The sequence below is a fragment of the Dipteris shenzhenensis genome, chromosome 29, assembly GCF_047967505.1.
Source record: "Dipteris shenzhenensis isolate YYH24624 ecotype China chromosome 29, Dip_SZ_1.0, whole genome shotgun sequence".
NCBI classification, from domain to species: Eukaryota; Viridiplantae; Streptophyta; class Polypodiopsida; order Gleicheniales; family Dipteridaceae; genus Dipteris; species Dipteris shenzhenensis.
In genome coordinates this window covers 804,593-827,307 of record NC_141624.1, presented here as the reverse complement: position 1 = coordinate 827,307, position 22,715 = coordinate 804,593, and the positions used below count along the sequence as shown (strand labels likewise).

At 43.0% G+C, this 22,715-nt stretch overlaps 1 protein-coding gene across 4 annotated transcripts in view; it reads left to right on the top strand.

The window, feature by feature from the left end:
- The window catches only part of LOC147882286 (protein FIP1-like), a 200,961-nt gene that overhangs the window by 63,182 nt on the left and 115,064 nt on the right, over positions 1-22,715 (top strand). For all 4 annotated transcript variants that reach the window (XM_087400863.1, XM_087400864.1, XM_087400861.1 and 1 more), the window contains exons 4-5: positions 4,991-5,040; positions 6,028-6,094. In XM_087400863.1, coding sequence (XP_087256989.1) covers positions 4,991-5,040; positions 6,028-6,094 — 117 coding nt within the window. The remainder of the gene's footprint in view (positions 1-4,990; positions 5,041-6,027; positions 6,095-22,715) is intronic.

Genomic DNA, 22,715 nt, shown 5'->3' with positions numbered 1-22,715 from the left:
GGGGGCCGCTCGAGGGTATCCCACAGCACCTAGCAGAGGCTGATACAGGAGTTCGGGAGAGGCAGCCAGTCTGGGAGATTATCAGCAGCATTACAGGATGGCACATCTGGACCTCGCGCTGCGCGCAGATCCTCGGTGGCACTTCCTTATCGACTGCCCAGATCATGGCGGAGATTTGGAGTGAGATTATTCATACCCTCAGAGGCCAGTGGGACCAAATTCAGGGAGACTCCCGGGCTGGTCAGGAGAAGCGGAGACGCTTCCTCCAGGCTTGGGACACACAGAGCCTCTTCTTCGAGCAGACTACGCAGGGCCTTCGGTGGCACTACTCACCACCCCGATGGCTGTTCATTCACACTCAGCATATCCCTCCGTGAGAGTATGATTTATTATGCTACCTTTTAGGGCTGCGTCCGGTTTGTGAACGCAGCCCGTCAGCTATAAGCTGCCCTCTTGTATTTTGTTCTCGAAGTAATATAATTAGCACTGTTTTTTCGGAAAAAAATCCTTAAATTCTTTATATACATTTGATATTGGCTGTCCCAAAGATGGCTGTATATTTGCAGCATTTCCTTCACTAGGGAGAGCCATGCTTGGCTGAACATTAGGCATGGGAGCACATGCTGTGGCTTGCATGCCTAGCTGCATTACCACATTGTCATACATGACTTGCTTTCTATGCCCAATTGGCGGTGAAATCAACATAGCATCAAAGATAGAATCTGCACCAAAATATTCAGGTTGCTGCCTCAAATATGGCTGAGGTGGTTGAGCCACATTTATGGACTGCACATTATTATTATGAAGAGGAAGTACCCAAACCAAGGCCTTGTGCTGGCTGGTCATACTGTTGCACTGGTTGTACTTTTTGTACCTCTTCCTCAGGTGCTCTTTTGGGTGATTCCTCTCTCTTGGAAGTCACTTTCTGAGTCATTTTTGATGGCTGTCCCTCATGGGAAACTGATGCATGAGTGTGCGGTCCACCATGAGAAGCTGATGCATGTGTGTACTCACTCTTCCCGTGCTTGTGCTTTCTTGATTTCTTCTTCTTCTTGGCATTTGTTTGCACAATCTGAGCCAAATTTTGAGCCAGCTGAGTCAAAGCAGTCACTGCACTTGCAAGGTGTGCATTCAACATAGTAGCATCATCTGACTCACTGCTAGAACTAGTATCACCATTGAGCTCAGTTGTAGCTTCATGTGTGGCCTGCTCAAAAGGCATTTGTTGTGCTCCTTGCAGCTGTACACTAGTTGGATCATTAAGGCTTTCCTACCTTCTCCTTTGAGGAGTTGTGGAGATCTCTTGCTCATGGGTACTCACCATGTTTATGGTTGTAATATTCAGCTTTCAAAAAGTGCAGCAAAGATATCCTTCCACCAAACTACCGAGGCCCACCTCTTGAGAAAGAGTGTGTGGTATCCCGGCAATGGAACCAATGAAACCGGCCTCTAATCACTGAGAGGGCAGTGGAACTAAATCTTTAATCACTTCAGCACTTATTTACAGCTCACAAAGCATATATCACAACCATTAACCATTGCATGATCACCATTTGGCATTTACCCATGTGTTTATAAACAAAACCACTGAAAAAGGGATGGAGGCTAGAATGCCCCTGCTCAACAAACATAGACAAGTGCACCCGATTGGCCCCAAACACCGTGGCGCCCCTTTCGGTATTTCTTTATATTTCACAGTGAAATGATTACAAGTTGCATCTGGGAGACCTTCCCTGCAACTGAGCACGTAGCCCCAATTCACTAAGCCTTCGCAAGGCTTTCAAGCATAGAACACCATCACATTAGTGCACTTAATCCATAGGCTCAACCCAAAGGCATTCTCTTTTTCGAGTGCAATTCCATTGGTTGTCCAGATGCAATCACACTGCACCCCAGCTGCACCCTTTTTGAGTGGTTTCCAGATGGCATTCACAAAGCTTTTCAAAGCTCCAAAATAAAATCAGCAAAGTACCCAACCAAAGAATGACTCATGTAGCACTGCCTGGGCACCTGTGAGCCAAGAAAGAGGCGGCACACGAGGCCAACCAATAGCTTATGGCAAAAAGAAATTGGAGCAGCAAAATCACAACTCACTAAGCCCCGAGAACTCGAACCAAGTCCTCAATCGCCAAGAGAACATAGTAGCCAATGCCCAATTGCATTCTCAGCCAAAGAGCAGTGCAAAGGCATGAAGAAAGAGCATTTACAAGAGCCGACCAGCAAGAATTCCACTAAAAAATGCGAAAAGAAGCACTTCTGTCGCGAAGAAATGGGAGTTCTTGGGCTCAAAAGAAGCGTGCTTCAGAGAGGAATGCATTGAGAAGGTTTTGGAGAAGTTTCATCGCCGGAAAGTCCTCCAAAACTGAGAAAAACCAGTCAACCAGCGCGTGGGACCACTCGAAATTCAACAGAAAGCTGTAGCTTTGCAAGAGGAGAGGCCCAGGAGGCAGTAGAAGCAAAAAGGTCCAGAAAAAGCCACTTTTGCAAATTCGTCCAGCAAAAGTAGTGCTCAGCTCTGCCCGTTCTACCAAACGCATGGAGGGAAAAGCATATCACTACGAAGGGGAGACAGAGGGGAAGCCATCGGGCCAAACGGAAGTCGAGGAATCCAAATGGGAGTCGAGGAATCCAAACGGGTGAGGAGTTATGAAGAAAAACGGAATTCAGCTGAAGGAGGCTGAAAAACCAGTCCAAAATCTCAACAAAGGGAGAAGATGAGAGAGAAAACCACACATGTGAAGTTTAGAAGGCCCAGGAAGGTCCAGGAATGGCAAAGGAGCATGTAGAAGGCACTAGAGCCACCTGGAACTCTAGGGGGGCCACTGAAGGTACATGGCCCTCTAGGGGGGCCCATTAAAAATGCCACATCATCATTTCCCAACAACCACTCTTTTAATTCCTTGGAATGCCTTTGGGCCTAGGGATTAATTACGCTTATGTGCTAGGCACCATGCCGCGTTTAATTACACATTATTGAGCCCATGCTTGGACTTTTAAAACCAATGTTGTCACAGTCTTGTAGTACATTAAAGTACTTAGAATTTCACGCCCCCGTGACATGACTCTCTCTCTCTCGCATATCACAGTGGAGGGTTTCATTGACCCACTAGGATACACGCAGATTCACCTACCCCATTCGCTGAGGGTCTGTCTTGGGCAGTTCCGGGTCTCTTCACACAGACTTCGCATCGAGAGCGGCAGAGCAGAGCGACTACCTAGGGAGAGGCACATATGCACACTGTGTGACATGCAAGAGGTTGAGACAGAGGAGCATTTCATCTTCAGGTGTCCTGTTTACTATGAGATCCGAGTGCGTTTCCATTGCCTCTTCAGGGATAGCTATGGGATTTTGGCCGATTTCCTCTCCTACCCGGACTAGCGGTGTTTGGCAGGTTTCATTCACGAGGCACGTAGACACCGCGAGAGGATACTCCGAGCATGGAGACAGGAGCAGACTTCTTCCTCGGCTGATCCCTCTCAGAGCTCTATCACGGAGTTCTTTCAGCTAGATCACATGGACCCCCACGAGACGAGGCCTTGACATGACCGTGACTCGGAGCCTGTGACCCGATAGCTCAGACAGAGGGTCGACACACAGATCACACTTGGGGACATCGCCGCCTTGTTTCGAATCGGAGCCCGACCGACGGGGGTCATAGTAGCCCTGGCCAGACGCAGAGCTACGACCATGAGACATGCTAGGACCGCACCTCTGAGTGGCCGACAGCACTCTATTGCCGACAGCACTCTATTGCCTCCACTGCCTCATCCATGCTGATATCTTGCTGCTGCTGATGATGATGATGCTGAGATTGATATATAGTCGACGATGGACATGACTATGTTGTACTTAGGACTTAGTACTGCCATTCTGCATTTTTTGCATTTTGTATTTGTATGGATGCTCGTTTAGTAGCTCCACTACCACAGCTTGTTGTATCAAGATTTTCACAGTCTCATAGACCCATCGGTCTTCCAAAGACTTTAATAAACATTCTTTCTCTCTCTCTCTCTCTCACGCACAGATTCTTAGCCATTTTCGTGCTTGATCCTCCATAGCTAGCATTGTATTATGTTGTGAACATCCCAAGTGTTGACTACACTATCCAGTCATGTGTACCTTTATCTTTCTATGGGCCTCTGTAGGTCCTAGAATCTATCATGGTAGCAGAGCTGGAACACTTTGGGTGGAGCTGGGCCATCTATGGTTGACTCATTTCTTTTATGGGTTGCTCATGTAACTCTGAGCCATCTCGCATTAGTCTGTGTTTGATGCTAGTCTGAGTCTTTTGTCTTTCTCGAAGTCTAGTTGTGGTCGCGTGGGTAGTTTGCTGAGTTGCGAATCTGCTATTGTGCTTACTGTCTCGCTGCTATGTTGTGTGGGTCGATTTCTTGTGTTGTTGCTTTATCTGTCAGTCGTTGCTACTCTTTGCTATCCAGTTGCTGTAGCAGTCATAGTAGAGTCGTCCATCATGTGTTGTATTGTCTGGGTTGTACCCTTAGTGTACCAAAGGTACCACGTGTCCCAACTGTCCCAAGGTCCCAACCAATCATCAACCATCCACATAATCTGGGCCTTCAGTAGAAGGTGAAAAAGGACCAGTGTCCACTGCTCCTCTCCTGTGGCTGGAAAATTAAAGCCCTGAAATGGGTGGGTAGGGCTCCCTACTGCCTTAATGGTGCCCCCCTTCATTGGCTGCAGAATCATTACTGAAACCTCAAGGGCAAGAGGGTACTCAGGAACCTTGGTATAGTGGAAGGGGCCTCAGCGGGGTACCAAGTTCGTGGATCTTAAAAAAGAGCCTAGATTAACATAATGCTTGTGTACTAGTGTAAAGGAACATCCTTGGCCCATCCTTTGTCATGTGATCCCCCCTGCCCCTCCCCCCCCCCCGCCCCAACCAAACTAAAGGAAGACCGGGTCTATTTCCTTTTTTGTTGAAATTTATGTGATTTGCAAGCACTTAATGTTTCACATTTTGCCTTACAGGTCTGTTACAAAAGCATTTATCAAAACAAGTTAAGAAAGAAAGGAGACAGGTAACTCCCTATTATGTATTCATTTCCACATTGAGGTCAAGGTGTGTTAAGTTGAGGAACTTTTTAATAGTTGTGCTGTCATGTTAAACAAGATAGACATTGAAGCAATAATTACAGCGACAATTGCATATAGGCGCTCTTCCTCATCCTGTGTCTATTGTGGGAGTGAATTATTATTTATAGCATGCTGCAAAAAGGTACCTAATCGTTAATTGACTAAGTTGCAATGTCATGACTATTGATGACCTGTGGTCCTGATTGTGTAGGTTGCAATGGCATAATTGTAATGTCATGACGTAATTAATTAGTTATGGTGTTACCTGTGTTATGAGTGACCGCATGACTTGGCATGAAGGTCATGCCTGGCACAACCTGTTTGGTTGTAACATGTACAGGATAGACCTTGCCTTGTGATCTCTCTTATCTTCTCTTTCAAATGGGTTGGGGTTGTTAAGTTGCCATTCAGGGTGACCCGGGCGGGTTGCAACCTAATCTTTAGCTATAAGGGAGCAATGAGCAAGAGCACATATAATAAACATGGCGACCAGTAAAGCATCGTGAGCAGCAGCAATGAATTTTGGTGTGTTGTATACATACCACTTGTTGTCTCGTGGTGGACTTAAATGCCTTTAGATGCTTAAGATGGGAAGTCAGGGAGATTTTTTCCAAATTCAGAATCTTCATTATCTTCTTCACAACATGAAGCTGCGAAGTTGCATCACATTTCCAAGAAGGAATTAACAGAATGACTTCAGACAGATGTTGTTTTTGTCGCATATCTTCTCAGCCTTTCTTACCATTTTTATATTTCTGTTTGAGGCCAGCAACCTATTGAAAGGGGTTGATCCTGTCTTAATCTTGATAAATTTCAATTTTGAAATTTGTACTGTGAAAGGAAAAAATGTAGAAAAATATGATAGCCTTCTTAAATTTTTATTTTTACTTGGTTAAGATATATAGTTCTGAATTGTTATCAGTTGTGTACAGGGTTTCCTCAAATTTTCAGAGCAATTAAAGCCTCTCATTCACATTCCATTCAGTCTCATTTCCTATGGCAAGTCTGTTTGACCCTTAAAGGCAAGATTATTTGTGGCTTCTTGTTGTACAATCATTGAATTCTATGCTGACTTATGATCATCTGATACTGCTTGCGATATTTTAATTTAAAGTGAGCCTATCATGGAGAATAGATTCAGTGGTTTGGTGACGGGGGTTTTCTTATTTGACCTTAGAATACCTCTTAGTTCTGCTTAAAAATGTTTGAAAGTTGTCTCTCTCTCTCTATATATATATATGTGTGTGTGTGTGTGTGTGTGTGTATACACATGTCTGTGGTGTGTGAGAGAGAGGAGCGACCTCTGCTGTTCAGCCTCATCAAGGTTTCCGTACAGCCTCCCTTTCTGTCCGTACACATGTACGATTGCCGTATAGTGTTCGTACGCCCGTACAAACAGATAGGTTAGGTCTGACGTACCTCCGCGCAGCTCTGAACGCAGTTCCATACCCGTCTGCATCGCCGTACAGTTTTCAAGAAGACCACGTTCCGTACGTCCGTACAGCCCCGTCTGCATCTCCGTACAGTCCCGTCTGCTGTGTACTTCTCCGTACAGATTTCAGGAAGACCGTCTGCATCTTCGTGCAGATTTCAGGAAGATCCTCTGCAGCTCCGTAAAGTCCTATCTGTGTACTTCTCCGTACAGTCCTGTGTCTTTTCCGTACAGTCCTGTGTCTTGCTTCTATACTTCTCCGTACAGTCCTGTGTCTTGCTTGTTCCTTCTATACTTCTCCGTACAGTCCTTCTTGTCTTGTCGTATTTCAATCATGGCTTCAGGTTTGGATGTTTGTACATATGCTCGAAAAGAAAGACCCGCAGATGCTAAGCGCCGCCCTTCAGAGCCTGCATCACAAGATGATGAAATCACTATGGAAGCTCAGTACGTGTTTGACACCCTTAAGGATGACTTTCAGCAGTCACGATAGGAATGGGGCAAACCAGTTCCAGAGGTCACGTACAAATTGAAATTGCCGTCCCTCGTGAATCCTCTCAGGGTACTATCTCAAACCGCGGTTATAATTTCTTTCCAGGAAGAATCCCAGCAGCCAGTGATGTCGCACAGTGGATTAAGTCCATCCTTGGAGGATGCTTTGTAGAGGGAGTGTATTTTGCATCCAGAGGCTTTTATGAGGTGCATTTATCAGATGCTTTGTGCAAGCAGAGGCTACTTGAGTTCTCTCCCCTGTTTTACGGGAAGCAGATGGTACATGCTATGCCTTGGTCCCCAAACAAGGATTATCAAAGTCTTATACGACATCATTGTCCTGTATGGGTTGAGGTTGTTAACTTCCCGGACTATATGCGTGAAGAGTTGCCTGGCCTGGTTGCTTCTTTGGGACAGGTCATTTGTCCTCCACGCCCCATGGGAAACTGTAATAGGTTCTGCATTCTCTGGGACACTGATACACCTACCCCTCCTTCTATTGCAATGGAAGTTGAGGGAGTGCAATTGGGAAAAAAGTATTTTGAATTGAAATAGGGCGTGTTTGCAGGAGCTTGTTTTGCCTGCCACAAGTTTGGGCATCTAGCCTCTGAATGCCCAATGGTTCTGCATCAGCCCCCTCCCAATGCCTTGCCACCCCAGACACGGGAAAAGAATGAGAATTTGCAAGCTAAGACAACAAATAATAATGGAGCAAAGAATGCCAAACCAATCAATCAGGTGCAATCACTTGCTGGCAAAGGAAAAGATAAAGAAAAAGAGAAGATGAAGGAATCTGCGGGAACTGATCAAGATGGTTTTCAACAACCTAAGAAGGTGGTTGTATTGAAGCAACGCACCTTTCAATCTCATCAATGGGATGCTTCTTCTCCCTCACCAAGACAACCTTCTACTTCAGCTCCTGTCCTTCAAAATTGGGTGGGGGTTTTGAAGAAGGGCATCCCCATATGTGATTCTGAAGAAGGGGAGAATGCTATGTCTTTCATGGATCATGAAGGAATGCAGCCCATGCAAGCAGAGGCTTTGCCTCTCTGATGTCTTGTTTTATTCTTATACTTTACTGTATATACCTCTTTCATGCATCAAACACTTAAGTGCTTTACATACAATGTACAGAGCCTCTGCAATGTCTCAAAGTGGAGGCTTTTATGGAATTATGTACATAAAATGCAGCCAGATATTGTTTGTTTGCAAGAGCCTAATCAACACTCCAAGGTTGGTCATCATGATTATTTTGGCGGCTATGATATATATTATGCTGGTACCACTACCTACTCGGGTGTATGCATACTGGTTAGACATGAGCTGGAGCCTCAGTTAGCCTTCAATGACAACAGTGGCAGATGGATGGTCATACAATGTAATGTCAATGGTGATATTCTTGAGTTTGCATCAGTCTATGCCTCCCAGACCTCTGCCATGAGGGCTTCATTATGGGATTCTTTATGCAGATATCCATGGAGATCCAATGCATTCATCTGTGGAGATTTTAATAATTCCCCTCTGCCAAGAGATAACATCACTTCAAGATCTCATATGCTATCATTGGAAAGGCAGAAATGGGATAGCATGCTTCTTTCTGTGCAGGCTGGAGATTTATGGCTGCTTCTCCAAGGGTCAGTGCCTGGATATACTTTTCATCATAATGCACTTACTACATATTGGGCAAGGCTTGATAGATGGTATTTGTTTTACGCACAACAATTTGCAGATTTTAGCCCTCATCTCCTTATAGATTTCTCATTGGGCTTGTCAGATCATGACCCATTGTGGATGAATTTGCACCTTGGTATGCCTCTGGATGATTTGCCACCCCTTTCCAGTAGACTATTGCATGTTAATCAGGCTTATTTCCGACATCACTATTTCCAGCAAATGATCAGACTTGCAATTCATCCCCTGCCTTTGCATGCCCAGGAGGACATGGATTATGCTTGGGACAGTTTTGTCTCTCGTATGCAGAATGTCATTAGGGAGTATGGCAACTGGCATATGACTAAATGGAGGAATGAGGTTAAATGGGCAAAAAGGACAGCACTACAATTGACTGAATTTTCTCAGTTAAGGCCTCTGTCATCTGTCCTGTGTTTGTAAGATGATCAAGATACATCAAAAGGGGATGGGTCGCAATGGCATAGAAGAGAGCACTAAGAGGGCAGCCCTGTCTAACTGATCGACCCAATGTCCATGACCGAGACAAATGACCCCCAAGAATGCACTAAGAAGTAGAGTCGGAATAGAGCCAGTAAACTGCATTTGCTATCTTGGGACCAAAGCCCAACTTTGTCATGATTTGAGAGATAAAATCCCATTGAACAGTTACAAATGCCTTAGCAATATCCACCTGCAATATAAGGACATCTTGATGCGAATACTTAGCATATTCAATTGCAGTCAAGGCATTGGAAATATTGTCATGGATTTGTCTTCGCGGCACAAATCCATACTGATGAGGATGAAGTCCTGCATCCAGTATCCTGTGAAGCCTATGCACAATCATTTTGGTAATGAGTTTGTAAACTACAGGCATCAAAGTAATAGGCCTCCAATCTAACATATGGTCACACAGATGTTTTTTGGGGACAAGTTTGACTATGCCATGCTTCCAGGAGTGCGGCAACTGATTTTCTTGCCAGGCAACATTGATCATTTGCAAGAGGACATCTTTCAAATCATCCCAAAAAGAAATATAAAATTCCAAAAAGAGGACATCTTTCAAATCATCCCAAAAAGAAATATGCACGGAGGCTGACACTCTTGCTTCCATTTGGGCAGAGATTATCTTCACTCTTAGGAGTCAGTGGGAGAGGTGTACAGGCACCTCTTTGGCAGCTCGAGGGAGACTTATATCCTTCATGAGGACATGGCACTGCTCTTTATTTTTTCACTTGACCCCTTCTGGGATGTCGTGGCATTTTAGACCACCCCCATGGCTTTTTTGCCACATTGTTGAGGCTAGGGATAGAGTACTTTATCTCCCACCTGTTGTATGATTTGTTTGGAATGGAATATATCACTCTTTATTTAAATATAAAATTCCACCGTAAGGCCATCCCAGCGAGGGGACTTGTATTTGCTGAGGTGGAACAATGCATTATCAAGTTCTGTGTCAGTAAAAGCTCTCTCCAAGGTAAGAGCATCATCCATTTCCACTATTTCAGAAACATATTGGAGGAATTCAGTCCTTGCATCAGTCATTTGATTTGATGGGGAACCAAGAGCGGAGAACAATTTCTGGAAATAATTTTGGCATTCATCTTGGAGATCAGAGAAAGAGTGCGTCCAAGAGCCATCTAGCTTCCTTACCCTTAGACATGAGTTTTTCTTTGGAGTAGCATGCAAGCCCTGGAAAAAGGTTTTTGATGAGCAGCCCTTATCCATGAGGGGCTTCTAATCTGCCATTTGTGCAATTTCCTTTGATCATTAACAATCAATTTAATCTGAGCATGTGAAAGGGAATCATTTTTTGAATCAGGCCCTGGGGCTGCATCTTTTTTGGCACAAGCATATGCTGATGATTCCTTCTTTATGCCACGGAATTCTCCCCGGGAAGTTCACATGCTTATGACCACTCTTTCATTGTTTGGTTTGGCAGCGGGATTGCATGTCAATTTTGACAAATCTAAATTACTTCCCTTGAAACAATGTGATTGGCATTCTATTCTTTGGCCAGGTCAGGTGGTGCATTCCAAAGATGTAGTCAGGCATTTGGGATATCCCATAGGATGGCATATGACCAGGAAGCAGCAGCTAAAATGGATCTTCCAAAGACTTCAACATAAACTAGAATACTGGAAGATTTCTAGTTGGCCTCTTCATGTCAGGCTCAGAATAGTACAGTCGATTGTAATGTCCTATGTCCAGTTCTATTTGCCTTTGCTGCATTGGTCCTCCAGGGATATTTCAGCCTTTATGTCTCAAGCTATGGAGATGTTATGGAGGACAAAAACTGCTGTGAAAGCATTGAGACTGATGAAGATGGAAATGGTGTGCTCTCCTAGGATGCATGGTGGACTTAATGTCCTCAATATAAGATATCATGTGCTTGCAAGGAAGGCGACTATGCTGCATACTTTTTTCCGCCAACAACAGTCATGGACTTGTATGCTAGCATCCATGTGTGTCAACATGAGGACTTGTGCTTATGGTCATTGGACTACTGATCATTGGGAGGTTGTCATTTGCAGATTTGTAGGGAAGATACGTGGCTGTCCTTTCTCTACTGCTCTGATACTTGACTGGAAACAAGTACTTTCTAAGGTCAAATGGGCTCCTGATAATTGGTCGGGGACAAACTCAATGAGGAAAGAAAGTATTCATTGGAGTGCCATCTTTGACATTCTGCTCGCTTTACAGAAACCTATTCGGGCATACAATCTCATGAAATTGGGAATTAGATACATACATGATGTGGTAGATGATCAGGGATATCTTATCTTTTCCTCAGGCCACTGCTTCCTATGGATTGGGAATGCATCATAGGTCTGTTTGGAAGAAAATTGCTGATTTATTACATCCTTTTCTACCTATTCCTCCTGTGGCTGACACAGACAGGCTTACGGATTGGCAATTACAACCCTCTGCTGCATGCACTCATCCTGTTCCTCTTCCTGCCTTAACCTCCATCAAAGCATATAGGCTTCTTCAGCCTGCTCCATGGATTCAGCAATATGCTAATTCTATGTGGCATATAAGGAAGGCCCTCTCATGGTGGCGGAAGAATCTCAGGATGTTATGGAAGTGTAAAATGCCATTGAAACATTTTTCTTTGGAGATGTATGACAGGTACATTGTCAGTGGGGGTCACACTTGCTAAACGTCACATTGCACCATCCACATGTTTAAGATGTCAGGCTCCTTCAGAGACTGTTATTCATTTGCTTTGGCACTGCTCGTGTACTAGGATCCTCCTCAGGAGAATTTCAGATTATCTTCGGATCCGTTTCCCGAGTCAGATTTGGGAAAACATTTCTGGCTCTTTGGCAGATTTATGAAGTCTTTGTCGCAATACCTACTATTTCTCTCTTGGGTGCGATATTGGGCTCTTTGGACAATCTGGAGTGAGCATAATTTGGCATACTTGGGTCGGGAGATTCACAAGTCATATGAATCTTTCCGAGCCTCATTGCGGCAATCCTTATATGATGCCTGCCATGAGGGTGATATGGATGCTTCTGCATAGAGCTTTTCTTTTTATGTTTTTGATCTTTGGGATACTCTCCATTTCGGAGACCTCCCATCATATAAATTTATGAACATATAAATATTTGCACTGGATATTACAAAAAAAAAAGTGTGTGTATACACATGTGTACACACACACACACACACACACATATGTGTGTGTGTGTGTGTATATACATATATATATGTGTGTGTGTGTATACACATCTACATTTTCCAGTATGCTTGACATTATCAGTAGCACGTTTGATAGATGATATGCCTTTCTTTGGTCGTCGCCTGCTCCATGTTAATAGTGCTTATTTGCTTCATCAACAATTTCAGAACATGGTGAGAGTGGCTGTCCGTCCCCTTCTCTTACATGCTTAGGAGGATATGGATTTTGCTTGGATCAGTCTTGCTCATCGCTTACAGGCTGTTATTCAAGATTATGGACGGAGTTACATGGGAAACCTCAGGCTCAAGCTGAAATGGGCTCAGTCTCACAAGCAGCAAATGGATGCAATCAGTTCTCATAGGCAGCTTACCTCTTCTGAGCAGGATTCTTGTGCTTATGCGGTTCATATCATCCACCAAAATGATCTTCGCAAATTAAAGAAATGGCAAATCCGAGCTCGCATGAAACCCCTTTTGGATAAGGGCTGTTCCTCGAAAGCCTTTTTTAAAAGTCTTCATGCGGATAGGCGAAAGGAGGATATTTGCAGGATCAAGAAAGATGATGGCACTTGGACCACTTCCAAATCAGAATTGGAATTGCAATGTTCTAGTCATTTCCAGCATCTCCTTTCTCTTCAGCCTGATCATCTGATGCAAGTGGATACAGCTAGGTCTCAATTTCTTATGCATGTCCAGCCCATTTTGTCTCGGGAACAGGCTCATGCATTGGAGCAGCCTTTTATGCTTAGTGAACTGGATGATGCTTTGAGTCATCTATGCAAAAGCAGCTCTCCTGGTTGGAATGGATTGACTGTCGAATTTTTCCGCGCATTTTGGGTTGATCTCAAAAACACTCTTCTTCTAATGATCAATCATGCTTGGGCAGAACAATCTCTTCCCCCATCCTGGAAACATGGCCTAGTCAAATTGATTCCCAGAAAAAGCTTGTGTGAGACGATGGCTGATTGGAGGCCTATATCTCTCATGCCCGTTATTTACAAACTCATTGCTAAAATGATTGTCCTCAGAGTTCGATTCTTTCTGCAAGCAGGACTTCATCCTAGACAGTATGGGTTTGTCCCCAGAAGGCAGATCACTGACAATATCTCCAATGCTTTGCTTGCGATTGAGTATGCCAAATATTCTAAACAAGACGTTCTCATTCTGTAAGTAGACATTGCGAAAGCATTTGATACTGTCCACTGGGATTTTATCTCTCAGACTATGCATAAATTGGGATTTGGCCCTCGGCTCGTCCATATCATCTACTGGCTCTATTCTCAGGCCACAGCGCAGTGCTTGCTTGGTGGTGGGTTGTCAAGAACCTGGACTATGACCCGCTCAGTGAGACAGGGTTGCCCTCTTAGTTCTTTACTATATGCCATTGCTACCCATCCGTTACTGTTGCATATGGACTATCTTGCAGATACAGGACAGCTTCATGGCTTGCAAATTCCAGGGGCACAGTCATTTCTTGCACAGGCATAGGCTGATGATTCATACTTTATGCCCAGGAATTCTCAAAGTCACCTTTCTCACTTGATGCATACACTGAATGACTTTGGCATAGCTGCTGGACTGCAAATCAATTTTCAGAAATCAAAACTTCTAGCTTTGAAAGAAGCTGATTGGCATGCACTTCTCTGGCCAGGTCACATTATCTCTTCCCACACTATTGTGAGGCTACCCCATTGGCTGGAATATTACCCCGCAACAACAGCTCAAATGGGTGCTTCAAAAGATCAACAAGAAGCTGGAATACTAGCATTTGTCCACTTGGCCTTTACAAGTTCGACTTCGGATAGTACAGTCCATCATTATGGCATATGTGCAATTTTATTTTCCTCTTCTTCCCTGGTCTTTCAAGCATTTGGCTTCCTATATGTCTCAGGCTATGGAGATATTTTGGAAAAGCAAATCTCATAAAAAGGCTTTGCGACTACTACCTATGCAGTCTATTTGTTCACCCAAGACTCATGGGGGGCTGAATATTTTCAATCTCCAGGTTCATATGTTGGCAAGAAAGAGCACTATGATTGCTGATTTTTTTCAGCAAAAACAGCCATGGGCCATTATGTTAGCAGCAATGTGTGGAAACATGGCGTCTCATGCATATGGGCATTGGATTACAGATCACTGGGAAGCAGTCATGACCACATTTCAGGGGAAAATTCCTGGTTGCCCTGTTTCTAATGCTTTTATTCATGATTGGAAGAGAATTCTCTCATATGCAAAATGGACAGGTGCTTCTTCTCTTCATGGTAATTCTCTTTGCTTGGAAAGCATCCATTGGAGCAAGGTGTTTGAATTGCCTCTCGCTTTACAGGCACCTATTAAAGCATACAATCTCATGAAATTGGGCATAAGATTTGTTGGCGATGTTGTGGATCAACAAGGTTGTATGCTTTCATTTCCACAAGCTTGCAGGACATTCTCCTTGGGTCTACATCATAGGTCCATTTGGAGAATTCTTTCAACTATGTTGCAGCCATTTGTTCCGGTCCCTCCATTGTTTGTACAGGACAGATTACTGGACTGGAATTTGACTTCCTTACCTCCTGCTACCCATATGCTCTCAATGCACAATCTGACCTCCTCAAAGGTCTACAGATTTCTTCTTCCACCGCCATGGATTAACAAGCATGCCAACACTCTTTGGAATTTGGATAGGTCTCTATCTTGGTGGCAATCACGACTCATGAAAATCTGGAAAGCCAAATTGCCATTGAAACAGAGGCTTTTCTTTTGGAGATGTATAGTGGGAGCTTTTTCCATTGGGGCGAAATTGGTAGCACGCCGCATTGCTTCCCCCTCCTGCCCCCGTTGTTCTCATCACTGTGAAACAGTTCCTCACCTATTATGGTCTTGCCCACACTCTCACATATTGATCACTCATATTTCTCATTTGCTGCGGCTTCGGTTTCCCTCTATCAAATTTGGGAAACTTTTCTGGATGTTTGGATGCCTCTCATCTCAGATGTCTCCATTCCTCCTCTTCTTTCACTGGACTTGCTTTTGGGTACTATGGACCATTTGGACACAGAGACTGCATTCTAGGATGGGTCAACAGTTTCCTCAAGCATATATTTTCTTCAGAATGTCCCTCAAGCAATCTTTATATGACAGTTTTGCTGCAAGGGACTTGGATGCTACTAGCCTTGAAGTGTTCTCTATCTGTTTTTGAGTTTTTCCATCGGGCTCTCTTTTGGAGTCTAATGTCAGTGTGTGGGAGACTTCCCATCTTGTAAATTTATGAGAATATAAATACACTGGATTTTACCAAAAAAGTGTGTATACACATGTGTATATACACACTTTTTTTTTTCATAGTGAAATCTTTATATTTCTGTGTGGGAAACCTCAAAAGAGGTAAAAACCCACCAATAAGTACAAGAAAAAAGTTTTTACAAGTAAAACCTCAGAGCAAAAGTCATGAGGTAGCCAAGTAAAAAGTTACATATCAAGCTGGAGGAGAGTCAAACACAGCATCCTCCAGCTTCAAATTATTCTGCTGTAAAAACTGATGCAATGATGAAACCACACCATCAATAAAAACAAGCTGTTTTTTGCCCTTGTGATTCTTCTTGATATAGGCTGGCACCCTTGTGTGTGTGTGTGTGTGTATACACACACACGCACATATAGATATATATGTGTGTGTGTGTGTGTGTATACATGTGTGTGTGTGTGTGTGTATATGTGTGTGTATATATATATATGTGTACATATATATATATATATATATATGTATACACATATCTGTGTATATATATGTGTGTGTATATATATATGTGTGTGTACATATAAATATATATATATATGTATATATGTGTGTGTGTGTGTGTGTGTGTGTGTGTGTGTGTGTATACACATATATATACACATATATGTGTATACACATATATATATATATATATATATGTACACATATATATATATGTGTTTGTGTGTGTATACATATATATATATGTGTGTATACATATATATATATATACACACACACATATATATACACATATATACATACATACATACATGTATGTATGTATACATATACATACATACATATGTATGTATACATATACATACATACATATATGTATGTATGTGCGAATGCTCCATAAGGGCATGCTGTGAGATGCTGTGATATACATACATACATACATATGTATGTATACATATACATACATACATATATGTATGTATGTGCGAATGCTCCATAAGGGCATGCTGTGAGATGCTGTGAGATGTGGCTGTCAAGAGAGGTGACAGGGAAGGCGTGGCCAGTGATAAGCTGAAATCCTGTCCTTTGTCACAAGGAAGAGAGCCACAGCTATGCAAGCTCGAGCATGTCAAATCCAAAAACACCACTGAGCACACTTGGCAGGATTTTGATTCAAAAAATTACGATTTATAAACCATCAGGTAAATCAGACAGAAAAACATCTTTAAATTCAAACATTAAATCATTGAAAGAAGATTTATACTTTTTAACATTATAAAAAATAATATTACTTTTTTCCAATATATACATACATGCATGCATGTATGTATGTATATGTATGTATGTATACATACATACATATATGTATGTATGTATATATACATATATATGTATATATACATACATACATATATGTATGTATATATATATGTGTGTGTGTGTGTGTGTGTGTGTGTGTGTGTATCATGGATTTACAAAAAAAAAAGTGTGTGTATGTATATATGTATATGTATATATATGTGTATATATGTATATATGTATATATGTATGTATATATATATATATATATATATATATGTATATGTATATATGTATATATGTATATGTGTGTGTGTGTGTGTGTGTGTGTGTGTGTGTGTGTGTGTGTGTGGTGTGTAGTGTGTGTGTGTGTGTGTGTGTGTGTGTGTGTGTGTGGACCATCTGGACACAGAGACTGCATTCTAGGATGGGTCAACAGTTTCCTCAGGCATATATTTTCTTCAGAATGTCCCTTAAGCAGTCTTTACATGACAGTCTTGGTGCAAGGGATTTGGATGCTACTTGCCTTGAAGTGTTCTCTACTTGTTTTTGAGTTCTTCTATCGGGCTCTCTTTCGGAGTTCTTTGCTAGTGTGTGGGAGACTTCTCATATTGTAAATTCATGAGCATATAAATACAATGGATTTTACCAAAAAAAAAAAAGTGTGTGGTGTGTAGTGTGTGTGCGCGCAGGTGGTGAGATTCCGTGCGGCCTCTGCTCTCCAGCCTCGCCAAGGACTCCTTGCAGGCCCCCCTTCTGTCCGTACACCTGTACGGTCGCCGTACGGTCTCCGTACAGCCGTACAGGCAGCTAGGGTAGGTTCGTGTTACCTTTGTGCATATCTACACGCAGGTCCGTACCTCTCTGCATCGCTGGAATCCCTTGCTGACGTCTGCTTGCCGGAATCCCTTGCTGACGTCTGCTTTCCGTATGTCCGTACAGTCTTGTCAGTCTCTCCGTACAGCGCAGTCCTTTCAGTGCCCCGTCAGCATCTCCGTACAATCCAGCCTCTTCCGTATAGTCCCGTTGGTATTTTGGTACAGTCCATCCTTGTCCGTACAGTCCCGTTTGGTATTTTCGTACAGTCCATCCTTGTCCGTACAGTCTATTCCGTACAGTTCTGGGTTTTCCTCCTGTGCTTTTCTGTACAGTTCTCTGTGTAGTTTAATCTTTCACTCTATACTTCTCGGTACCGTCTTTCTTGCCTTGCCGTATTTCAATCATGGCTTTAGGTTTGGATGTTTGTACATATGCTAGAAAAGAAAGACCCGCAGATGCCAAGCGCCGTCCTTCACAGCCTGCATCACAAGATGATGAACTCACTATGGAAGCTCAATACGTGTTTGATACACTTAAGGATGATTTTCAGGAGTCACGACAGGAATGGGGCAAACGAGTTCCAGAGGTCACATACAAATTGAAATTGCCATCCCTCGTAAATCCTCTCAGAAAGCTATCTCAAACCACGGTAATAATTTTCTTTCCAGGAAGAATCCCAGCAGCCAGTGATGTCGCACAGTGGATCAAGTCCATCCTTGGAGGATGCTTTGTAGAGGGAGTCTATTTTGCATCTAGAGGCTTTTATGAGGTGCATTTATTAGATGCTTTGTGCAAGCAGAGGCTACTTCAGCTTTCTCCCCTCTTTTATGGGAAGCAGATGGTACATGTTATGCCTTGGTCCCCAAACAAGGATTATCAAAGTCTTATACGACATCATTGTCCTGTATGGGTTGAGGTTGTTAACTTCCCAGATTATATGCATGAAGAATTGCCTGGCCTGGCTGCTTCTTTGGGACAGGTCATTTGTCCTCCATGCCCTATGGGAAACCGTAACAGGTTCTGCATTCTCTGGGACACTGATACACCTACCCCTCCTTCTATTGCAGTGGAAGTTGGGTCATCATGATTATTTTGGCGGTTATGACCTATACTATGCTGGTACCACTATCTACTCAAGGGTATGCATAATGGTTAGACATGAGCTGGAGCCTCAGTTAGCCTTCAATGACAGCAGTGGCAGATGGATGGTCATACAATGTAATATCAGTGGTGATATTCTTGAGTTTGCATCAGTCTGTGCCTCCCAGACCTCTGCCTTGAGAGCTTCTTTATGGGATTCTTTAAGCAAATATCCATGGAGATCTAATGCATTCATTTGTGGAGATTTTAATAATTCCCCTCTGCCAAGAGATAACACCACTTCAAGATCTCATATGCTATCATTGGAAAGGCAGAAATGGGATAGCATGCTTCTTTCTGTGCAGGCTGAAGATTTATGGCTGCTTCTCCCAGGGTCAGTGCCTGGATATACTTTTCATCATAATGCACTTACCACATACTGGGCAAGGCTTGACAGATGGTATTTGTTTTACCCACAACAATATGCAGATTTTAGCCCTCATCTCCTCGTAGATTTCTCATTGGGCTAGTCAGATCATGCCCCATTATGGATGAATCTGCACCTTGGTATGCCACTGGATAATTTGCCACCCCTCTCCAATAGATTATTGCATGTCAATCAGGCTTATTTCCGACATTGCTATTTCCAGCAAATGATCAGACTTGCAATTCATCCCTTGCCTTTGCATGCCCAGGAGGACATGGATTATGCTTGGGACAGCTTTGTCTCTCGTATACAGAATGTCATTAGGGAGTATGGGAACTGGCATATGACTAAATGGAGGTGTGATGTTAAATGGGCAAAAAGGACAGAACAACAATTGACTGAATTTTCACATTTAAGGCCTCTCTCTGAATCATAAAATGATTCCCTTCCACATGCTCGGATTAAATTGACTGTTAATGATCAGAGGAAATTGCACAAATGGCAGATTAGAGCAAGAATGAAGCCCCTCATGGATAAGGGCTGCTCATCAAAAGCCTTTTTCCAGGGCCTGCATGCTACTCGAAAGAAAAACTCATGTCTAAGGGTAAGGAAGCTAGATGGCTCTTGGACGCACTCTTTCTCTGTTCTCCAAGATGAATGCCAAAATTATTTCCAGAAATTATTCTCTGCTCCTGGTTCCCCATCAAATCAAATGACTCATGCGAGGACTGAATTCCTCCAATATGTTTCTGAAATAGTGGAAATGGATGATGCTCTTACCTTGGAGAGAGCTTTTACTGATACAGAACTTGATAATGCCTTGTTCCACCTCGGCAAATACAAGTCCCCTGGCTGGGATGGGCTTACGGTGGAATTTTATATTTCTTTTTGGGATGATTTGAAAGATGTCCTTTTGCAAATGATCAATGTTGCCTGGCAAGAAAATCAGTTGCTGCACTCTTGGAAGCATGCATAGTCAAACTTGTGCCCAAAAAACATCTGTGTGACCATATGTCAGATTGGAGGCCTATTACTTTGATGCCTGTAGTTTACAAACTCATTGCCAAAATGATTGTGTATAGGCTTCACGGGATACTGAATGCGGGCCTTCATCCTCATCAGTATGGGTTTGTGCCGAGAAGACGAATCCATGACAATATCTCCAATGCATTGACTGCAATTGAATATGCTAAGTACTCGCATCAAGATGTGCTCATATTGCATGTAGATATTGCTAAGGCATTTGACACTGTTCAATGGGATTTTATATCTCAAATCATGACAAAGTTGGGCTTTGGTCCAAAGATAGAAAATGCAGTTTACTGGCTTTATTCTGGCTCTACTTCTCAGTGCATTCTTGGGGGTCATCTATCTCGGTCATGGACATTGGGTAGATCAGTTAGACAGGGCTGCCCTCTTAGTGCTCTCTTCTATGCCATTGCGACCCATCCCCTCCTAATGTATCTTGATCATCTTACAAATACAGGACAGATGACTGGTCTTAAAATTCCTGGGGCTGCATCTTTTTTGGCACAAGCATATGCTGATGATTCCTTCTTTATGCCACAGAATTCTCCCCGGGAAGTTCACATGCTTATGACCACTCTATCATTGTATGGATTGGCAGCGGGATTGCATGTCAATTTCGACAAATCCAAATTGCTTCCCCTGAAACAATGTGATTGGCATTCTATTCTTTGGCCAGGTCAGGTGGTGCATTCCAAAGATGTAGTCAGACATTTGGGATATCCTATAGGATGGCACATCACCAGGAAGTAGCAGTTAAAATGGATCTTCCAAAGACTTCAACATAAACTGCAATAGTGGAAGATTTCTACTTGGCCACTTCATGTCAGGCTCAGAATAGTATAGTCCATTGTAATGTCCTATGTCTAGTTCTTTTTGCCTCTGCTGCATTGGTCCTCCAGAGATATTTCAGCCTTTATGTCTCAAGCTATGGAGATGTTATGGAAGACAAAAACTGCTGTGAAAGCATTGAGACTGATGAAGATGGAAATGGTGTGCTCTCCTAGGATGCATGGTGGACTAAATATCCTCAATATAAGATATCATGTACTTGCAAGGAAGGCGACTATGCTCCAAACTTTTTTCCGCCAACAACAGCCATTGACTTGTATGATAGCATCCATGTGTGTCAACATGAGGACTTGTGCTTATGGTCATTGGACTACAGATCATTGGGAGGTTGTCATTGGGAGATTCGTAGGGAAGATACCTGGCTGTCCTTTCTCTAATGCTCTGATACTTGACTGGAAACAAGTACTTTCTAAGGTCAAATGGACTCCTCACAATTGCTCGGGGACAAACTCAATAAGGAAAGAAAGTATTCATTGGAGTGCCATCTTTGACATTCCACTTGCTTTACAGGAACCTGTTCGGGCATACAATCTCATGAAATTGGGAATTAGATATATAAATGATGTGGTAGATAATCAGGGCTATGTCTTATCCTTTCCTCAAGCCATTGCTTCCTATGCATTGGGAATGCACCATAGGTTGATATGGAAGAAAATTGCTGATTTGTTACATCCTTTTCTACTTGTTCCCCCTGTGGCTGACATAGACATGCTTATGGATTAGCAATTGCAACCCTCTGCTACATGCTCTGATCCTGTTCCTCTGCCTGCCCTGACCTCCATCAAAGTCTACAGGCTTCTTCAGCCTGCTCCATGGATTCAGCAATATGCTAATACTCTGTGGCATATCAGGAAGCCCCTCTCATGGTGGCGGAAGAATCTCCGGATATTATGGAAGTGTAAAATGCCTTTGAAACAGATACTTTTTCTTTGGAGATGCATGACATGCACATTGTCAGTGGGAGTCACACTTGCCAAACGTCGCATTGCACCATCCACATGTTTAAGATGTCAGGCTCCTTCAGAGACTGTCCCTCATTTGCTTTGGCATTGCCCGTGTTCCATGAACCTCCTAGGGAGAATTTAAGATCATCTTCGGCTCCGTTTCCCGAGTCACAGATTTGGGAAACATTTTTGGCTATTTGGCAGATTTATGAGGTCTTTGTCTCAATACTCACTATTTCTTTCTTGGGTGAGATATTGGGCTCTTTGGACAATCTGGAGTGAGCATAATTTGGCATACTTGGGTTGGCTAATTCACAAGTCATATGAATCTTTCCGAGCGTCATTGCGGCAATCCTTATATGATGCCTGCCATGAGGGTGATATAGATGCTTCTTGGATAGAGCTTTTCTTTTTATGTTTCTGATCTTTGGGATACTCTCCTTTTTGGAGACTTCCCATCTTGTAAATTTATGAGCATATAAATACAGCACTGGATATTACTAAAAAAAAAGTGTGTGTGTGTGTGTGTGAGCGAGAGAGAGAAAGGTGTGAGTGTGAGAGAGAGAGAAGAACAGCTCTAGAGCCTCCCGCAACCAGCCTGTGAGCCTCAGCTCCCTGTTGCGCTGCATCAGAGCCCAAAAACCGGTGATTTGGAGCATTTATCACCT